Source organism: Priapulus caudatus, unplaced genomic scaffold (genome assembly GCF_000485595.1).
Source record: "Priapulus caudatus unplaced genomic scaffold, Priapulus_caudatus-5.0.1 Scaffold5064, whole genome shotgun sequence".
Classification (NCBI taxonomy): domain Eukaryota; kingdom Metazoa; phylum Priapulida; class Priapulimorpha; order Priapulimorphida; family Priapulidae; genus Priapulus; species Priapulus caudatus.
This window is the reverse complement of record NW_014582125.1, coordinates 1-8,600: the sequence shown is the minus strand read 5'-3', so window position 1 is coordinate 8,600 and position 8,600 is coordinate 1. Positions and strand designations below refer to the sequence as shown.

General features: G+C 42.9%; 2 protein-coding genes across 2 annotated transcripts; one reads left to right on the top strand and one right to left on the bottom strand.

Moving 5' to 3' along the window:
* The first annotated feature begins 370 nt into the window (after positions 1–370).
* On the top strand, positions 371–1,297 carry LOC106819909 (ethanolamine kinase 1-like). Its single transcript, XM_014824483.1, has 2 exons — positions 371–651; positions 1,150–1,297. Exons 1-2 carry the CDS (start codon positions 371–373, stop codon positions 1,292–1,294), a joined length of 426 nt encoding a protein of 141 aa, XP_014679969.1. The 3' UTR covers positions 1,295–1,297.
* Positions 1,298–2,804: 1,507 nt separating this feature from the next.
* On the bottom strand, positions 2,805–6,525 carry LOC106819908 (ethanolamine kinase-like; the record flags this gene model as incomplete). Its single annotated transcript, XM_014824482.1, has 5 exons — positions 2,805–3,127; positions 4,448–4,520; positions 4,870–5,034; positions 5,840–5,915; positions 6,382–6,525. Coding segments are annotated over 5 exons (516 nt in total), but the record flags the coding sequence as incomplete, so codon positions are not given.
* Between the last annotated feature and the right edge of the window lie 2,075 nt (positions 6,526–8,600).

Genomic DNA, 8,600 nt, shown 5'->3' with positions numbered 1-8,600 from the left:
TTATCCCAAGTAAACAAGGGTTAGGGTTAGGGTTAGGAACAGCCGGGCATTTAGGAAATCGAAGACCGAGCCCGGCTGCCGGGCATATTAGCCTGACCAGGCTGTGCGACGGTTTGTCTATACGGTATTCTAACCCTAGCAATACCGTTTCTTGGAGCTACCGGGCATATATACTATAGCCACAGCGTTGTTTGTTTGTACCGGGTAATATAGTGAATATCGGCCTAGTTTGCTATCGATGACACCACATTAATTTACTCTACAGAATAGCAGTGAAATGCTGAAACACGAGCGTTGAACACGCGGCATATCCACTTAACCTTCATTTTCAGATCCTTCCAAAAAGGTTCGAGCCTTCCAACGATAGAGAATGCTCCTTGCTGTATACCATCNATTCACTAACAAGATCGTTGGCGTCTATGACGACGGCGTCGGCGGCGACGGCGTTGAAGGCATGTTGCTGCTGCGTATCTACGGTGAGAACACCGACCTACTGATCGATCGCGATGCAGAGATGCGAAACCTCACGCGCCTTCACGCCGCCGGCCGCTGCCCTCCTCTATACGCACGCTTCAACAACGGACTCTGCTACGGCTATGCGGTCGGCACGTGTCCTTCGGTCGACGACATAGTTACCGACCCCATCTACAGGTGAGTGAGGCGACAGGTAACCTGTTATAGGTGACACCGTGACAGGTTACCTGTGATATGTAACAGGTAACAAGGTGATCAATGGGTAACAGGTAACGAGGTAATAGGTAACCATGCAGGTAATTTACAGGTAATGAGTAATGGTCTGGTGTGTGTAGGGATACTGTACTAGAGTGACAGAGACTTCTGTGCGGTGGTTTAGAACGGGATTTATTGTTGTGCACTATTGTTGTAATCATTGTTGTCATTATTGTAATTGATGTAATTGTTACAACAGTTTGTGGGTGTGATTATTGTCCTATTGTTGTCACATTGTTGACCTAACTGCTGCTGTGATGCTCTAGGAGTCAATGAGTCAGTTGTGGATCAGTAACAACAAACTTTCGGTTGTGTTGGTTGCTTGTCTGTGTATTGTTGTGTGTTTATTGTTGTGAGTCAGTGTCATTGTGTGGAGGAACAAACACCAAGCCACTTGCTATGTTGTGCTGACTGTTTCAGGTTGACTGCGAAGATGTTGGGGAAAATGCACGGGATAAAGCCGTCCGCAGGGGAGCTGGTAAAGCCTTGTCTGTTCAGAGTGCTACATAAGTGGCTGACTTTGGTGCCTGAGGGATTTGCAGACACTGCCATGAATGACAAGTAAGGCTGAAGGGGTCGTTGTCGTATTAGGTACTACATATATGTAACCGAGGTACATATATGTATAGACAAAGTGTACCAGACTTGTACTACAGAAGTGTACTCTAACCCTAACCCTAACCCTAACCCTAAACATACCTCACATAAAAATATAAACATAATACTAATACCTAAAACTACCTCGGGTACATATATGTAGTACCTGATACGACAACGACCCTTCGTGCACAATTAAGTAGGTTGTGAGTGTGCAGGTTGGTTGGCCAAATACCAGTTTAGCTTCCAAATGGTGTTTGTGTTTCCTCTCTACCTGTCCCCTGACACCACATGCTCCATGACTAGGGTTCTTACACAGGTTCTGGAGAGTAGTGGAGTGTTGATATCTCAGACGAGGGGAGCCCTGTAAATTAGCCTACGGGTCCTGAAAGGTTGGGTATTATTGTTTGGTTTAGGAAATTCTTTAAATACGTCTTTTTCTGGTATGTGGGGCAGGTTACTTGCATGTAGTCTAGTACCAGTGATGGGCAAGATTGGTGACAGTAAATTCCTAGCAGGTGACGGCTTGACAGTTCAGACACAGTCATGACACGAACATGGGTCGTCATCTCTGGAGATTTTGCAACAAAGCTATATGCATGGCCGTGTAACAATTTTATATTAACTCCTGATTATATTAATGTACACACATGTAACGCATTGTAATTTCGTTTTATATTTAATGGTTCCATCAATGTCAGTTTCAATCCTGACGAAGCAAGGTACGCTTCGAAAGCTTTGTTTATATATATATTTATATACGGCCCCTATATATATAAATAACATTAGTTATATAATAAATTTCCGCTGAAACTGCGCGCCTTGTGAGAATTGGATTGATATGTCTTATGACAAACTGCTGCTGAATATACGCATACGTGTGCTTATATTATTACATAAAAAAATAATTTAACAATATAATAATGGAATTTGGGCAGACGGAGATTTCCTAAAATTTATTATTTTATTAGCTAATAATATAATATTGTCGCATATACAAAATTGTTTTAACAATATATTATTTCTTTTAGCCGATATGCAGGGCACACATAGGCAGCACTAATATGCCTGGTCGACACTAGAGCGACCATCAACATAATAAATAACTCGAGAGTTTATACTTCTCTACTCTGTACGTAATTTCAACAATATGAACTGACATTGACGTTTATATTTCATCTGGTATGACTGGTGCTATATATATATATAACATAAATATATTACGATAAATTAAGAGAGAGGTAGAGGGAAGCATAGAACGAGCGAGCAGAGGAGAAGAGCAGAGAGAGAGAGAGAGAAGAGAGAGAGAGAGAGAAGAGAGAGAGAAGAGAGAGACGAGAGGGCAGTGAGGAAGAGAATGAGAGAGAGAGAGACGAGAGAGAGAGAGAGAGAGAGAGAGAAAGAGCAGAGAAGAGAAAGAGAAAAAAAAAGAGAGAGAGAGAGAGGGAGGCGAGAGAGAGAGAGAGAAACAAGCGAGAGAGAGAGGAGAGAAGAGAGAGAGAGAGAGAGAGCGAGAGCGCAGAGAGAGCTGGAAGGGGCCTAGAGCAAAAATGTCAAAATTCAATCACGGCTGATCACCTGACGCCACCCCGTCCTGCCACCCACCCTCGGTTCCCTGACCGAGTGTGCGTGCGTGAGAGCGTGTGCGTGCGTTTTCATGGCGCAGGTGCACGCTCCGAAGAGTGGCGGGACACAAGCCGTTGTCGCTTGGAGTGAGGTTGTCGTGCACCGGCGAGCGCATCTTCAATGCAAATATTTCGCCTTCATGCGGAAGTACTCCGTTAATCGGATGATGCCGTAACTGAGAGATATAACAACGTATAACATGTACATTAGTGGGAAAATACGTACATATATGAATGGACATACGTAGATGTATACCCACACGCACGCGCGCGCGCCCACACACACACACACACATCGCATGCGCTCGGCACACCACACGCACACGCACAGCGCACGCACATGCACGCACGCACGCAGCTACGCACACACACACACGCATGCACGCGCGCACACACACACACAGTATAACACACGCACGCACGCATGCATGCATGCACGCACACACACACACACACACACATTTAATTGAGCATACATAAATATCAAGAGTACATAATAGAGAAATGAACATATCTCTATTATGTACTCTTGATAAATATACAAAGTGGGCATATAGGAGGTATACAACAGTAAGGCCTCCGCCAAATTGTTCACGTTGCACTTTTTCGCCTTTTTTGGCTATATTTTTCGCCAAAATTCGGCGCACTAGAGTGCAATAATTTGCATTATGCACGCAAGTTAGATGCCTCGTGGACGTCTAGAAGGCATTAGAAGTAAAAATTGGTCTTGTTGTGTATTCGGTGACATTCCGTCAAGCTGGCGTAGCCACAGCAACCGGTTGGTCATGTTTGTGTTGAAATGTGTTCAGACAACTTTGCCAGAAATTCGCATCATAGAGCTGGCCAAAAGTTCGAGTGGCGCATAGAGCATGAATCTGTAGTTATTTAACATGGATAAAGTGTATGTTGTGTAAGCGCAGTAACAGTGTGAGTATTTTTAATTAATTTCTGACCTGCGAGTTTTTCGCCGTTCCCGTGCTCCATTTAGTAATGATTGTATTTGTTTTTTTGTTCACGGATTTATAATCAATGTGTGATTGTAGGCCTATATAACTTGTACTTATGCGTCTTATGCACAAATAAATTTCTTGAATCTTGAATCTTGAATCTTGAATCTTGAATCTTCTGTTCGATGCTTATTCAGGCCTGCTGCCTATGGACGCCGTCTACTGTTGTTCACCACATATATACAGATATTAGTGTACATACTTACTATATTCGGGCACGCACGCATGCCTGCATGCATAAACACACATACACACATAGGAACAAACAGTGGGTATATAAGTGGTATACACGGATGAACACATTCTACTAAGCATTGCATAATGAAGAACGTACATTCACAGACGTCTCAATAGCACCCATTACATTATTATAGCTCCAACTGCTCAGAACTCCGCCCACACATGCACCTCGGAGTATATGCATGACCGCGAAAGGCGTGCAAACAAGAGACATCAGTAGTACTCCAATACTCTTGTGTTGATACTTACTCCAAATAGTCAAAGTCTATCTTGGAATGATATGCCTGGATGAAGGCCCACAGTGCCGCGTATATGTGAGCCCGCCCTGTAAAAAACAGATGAGAAGCAGTGTGTAAGAACAGACGTATAGTCTAAATGTAACACGACTCTTGAAAACTTTTTCAAAACCCACTCTTCATCACGAGCGAGCCTGCCTTGCTTTCTCTCTCTCCTCTCTCTCTCTCTCTCTCTCTCTCTCTCTCCTCTCTCTCTCTCTCCTTCTCGACCCGCTCTCTCTCTCTCTCTCTCTCTCTCTCTCTCTCTCTCTCTCGCCTCTCTCTCTCTCTCCTCCCTCTCCCTTTCTCTCTACCTCTACACCTACCCTGTATATTATCCTTATTATTACGCGAGCATGCACACATGCGAGCCATGGGTCGTGTATCATGCACTCACCATCGCAAATTTGTTCACTTTCTCGTACAGATCAGCGACGTGTTGATCCGTGATCGAGTCAGGGTTCTTCCCCATCTCACTGTACCACGACCGCAGATACACCCTAAGCCACTTCTCCTGGAACGTTCTATCGGGATACCTGCTATAATCTATCGCATCGACCCCTGCGAGAAAGACAGCGGTGGGTGTGAGGGGAACGTGAAACAGAGTCTGCAGACCGATGAGATGTCCGGGAGGATGCAAGGTTTCGCGACTTGGCTGGGTAATGATGAGGGAGGGGTGCAGCAACCATCAAACGTGCGTAGCAACTGTAACCTAGCCCCAACCCAACGTGCATAGTGTGCCGGTGGTGCGGACGTGCGGATGGGAGGTTGATGGATGGCTACATTTCAGGGTTTATTTTGGATTTATTAGGCTTTTATAACTGTTTGTTTTTTAAAAACTAGGACGGACTGGGATAGTAGCATAAATATACATGTAGAGATATGTTCACATAGTAGCAAGAGTTCCAGAGACAAAATATGAACGAATCTACAAAATGTATCCATACAATGTATACAAGCAACTTATCTGTACAATGTATACTAGTATTACTACATACAAATTACAATACATACAATGTATCTGTACAACATACAATGTATACAATGCCATGTTATATATAGTTGTTATATATATACTCTCTATGTATAGTAGATGTTGCTGTTAAGCCCTAAGCACAGATCGTGAGTTTCGCTCCGCCACTGAGTGAGTGTAAGCAGGATTCTCACATACCTTGAGTTTTCAGCCTCGCGAGGCCAAAATTATCAACACGACAGATATTTTCCTCACCGCCTCGCGAGACCGAAAACTCACATAATCGACCGCGCACACGGTGAGATTCGTGCTGAGCATGAAACTCACGCTCCGTGCTCAGCACGAATCTCACCGTGTGCGCCCGGCTTTAAGTTATACACTTTTGATAAATACCAACATATTCTGCAAAGTGCAAACCGATATCAAACGCTTGGTAGTTGAAGTCGCCATACTCGTAATCTATGAACGTTTACCATGTCTGAAAACAAAAGCACAATACATTATTTAACTGTCAGCAAATGACCACACTCCCAACTCAACCACGCCTCCCTATGCCACGAAACGTCAAAATATTTTTTTGCTGCGGAATTTGTTGCAATGACTGTGATTTGTAGACTATATCTTGTTTGATCGTGGGCAAGCATGCAAGTGCTGAAACAGCGAGCTTCATATCCAGACTACGGAATATTTTGTTTCCGTGTAACGTCATTTTAATTGACTCCTGGATACTGTTGCTACGTCGGCCAAGCTCATCAGGTATGTACGCATTTTCCATGCCGCGTTGTCGACATTGTGGCAGTTGGTTGCCAAGCATTGTGGTTTGTAGTGTATAGGCAATAGGATATCCTATATATATATATATATATATTATATTATATATATATTATATATAATATATATTATGGCTACCACATTACCTAGAACCTCTCACGTACCTTCAGTCTTGTTGTATACAATTGTTTAAGGCTAGGTCGTTGTGGGCAAAATACGACGGGAGAATCGAGGTCCACTAGATGGTGCCCTCCAACACTTCTACTTCCGTTCGCAGAGTCTCTATGTTTCGTACGTGCCTTCTGTATCTACGATACGCAAGCGACAGAGAGTGAGAGAGAGTTAACTGCTAGCTGCCACACAGATAGTTAACTATTGTCTGCTCGCATAGATGCAAGCAAAAATGTAAACGTTGATTAATAGAAAATAGGATGAAAACTCGCAATTTTAACTAGGGTAAGAAAATTTATATCAATCTAGTCTTACTCATCTCTGAACCATGAATAATTACACACGCATGCACGTAAACACGCACACCTATGGAATAAGGAAGGCCATTACCGCCAAAACCTACCTATTTTAATCGCGCTTAAAATGTATTTTAATCACGCTTAAAATGTATTTTAAGCACGGATTAAATTCCAGAGCAATCAGAACCGAGTGGGTTTTTAAGTCACGCTTAAAAGTGATTTTAAGCGCGATTAAATTCGCAGCCAATCAGAACAGTGGGTTTTAATCACGCTAAAATGGTATTTTAAGCGTGCATTAAATTCCAGCCAATCAGAACAGTGGTTTTTAATCACGCTTAAAATGTATTTTAAGCGCGATTAAATTCCAGCCAATCAGAACAGTGGATTTTAATCACGCTTAAAATATATTTTAAGCGTGATAAATTCCAGCAATCAGACAGTGTTTTTAATCGTTGCTTAAATTCAAATAAAATAGGCTTAGAATTAAACAAAAATAATTTAAAGCTACAAAATTTGCATTCACACCGGCCGACTAGATTTCCTCATGTTTTCGGTAATTTTCGTCTTACTCTCCCTTGCACAATCTAATTTAGATTGCTAGAAACGGGGCTCAAATCTCCAATATGGCTAGAATTCGTGCTGCTTGATAAGTTGATACAAGTACAGTAAATATATATAGAAATCTAGTTCTATCAGAAAAGTAGCTAAATTGGCAACTCGAAGTAAAGTTACAGTTCAATAGTTGCCTATGGCGATCCTCCAGTGTTGCCATTTATGAATTTATGATCCCACTAGCTGCTGACTATTCCATAATTTATTCACTCTTGGCATGAACCCGTTCACCAGTTTAAGAAGCACTGCTCTAGGTTATTTTCTTGGTAAACTACAGGTATACCGATCTTCAAAGATAGACCCTGTAAACCGTCTCAGGGTAATTTGGGGTGGGACTACGGTGTGCGTGTGTGTGTGCGCGCGTGTGCGCGCGCGCTCTCGTGTGTGTGAGCGCGAGTGTGCGTGTGGGGGGGGGCGAATTTCCCAAATATGCCGAACGCCCTCCCAAAAAACGTAATCTCACGTTCAACTTAATTCCCAACACCACCTGAGACATGTAAGAACAGGTGCGCGTGTTAAATAACATATAATATACAAATATAATATAACATAATATATATAATATAAAAACTGTATTTTTCATCGGTAACGGTTAACATAGACGAAACGCGTCATGTCAAAAGAAATCAAAACTACCAACATTACATATACGTAATAGACTAATAGTACATAATACTATTACTTAAAGTAGAAATCATCACGTACAGATTATTACTATTATAATATAATTACATTTATTATTATAATTAATACTATTATTATATAACTAGCCATTTGCGCCCATGAAAACACGGCATCTAGCAATTATCCAGTCATCATCAAAACATGATAGCAATATCAAGAAGTAACATGAAAAAGTATAAAACTTCTAATGTTAAAACAGACAGTTAATAACGCTTGACAAAGCGTCGACGGGCCTTCTCGCAAGGCCGATTATCGCCCTTCCCGAACTAAAATCCACGCACACACACCCGTGCACACCCACAAACACTATACGCGCGCGCGTACACACACACACACACACGTGTGTGTGTGTGGCAGGTGTGGTCCGGCGGGCCGCGTCGGGGCGGACCCGATTGCTGGTCGTGTCTGTGTGTGTGTCGGGCGTGTGGGGCTGGGAGCAAATGGGGTGTGCGAGTCGTGCTCCCGTGTGTGTTATGTGTGTGTGGTGTGACTCTGTGTGTGTGGTGTGTGCTGGTGTGGAGTGGGCTTGTGTGGTTGAGCGATGCATACGTCGATCGTGTCTGTGTGTGTGTGTGAGTGTGGGTGTGTGGGGGCGGTGCTGGTGTAAATGTGATGTG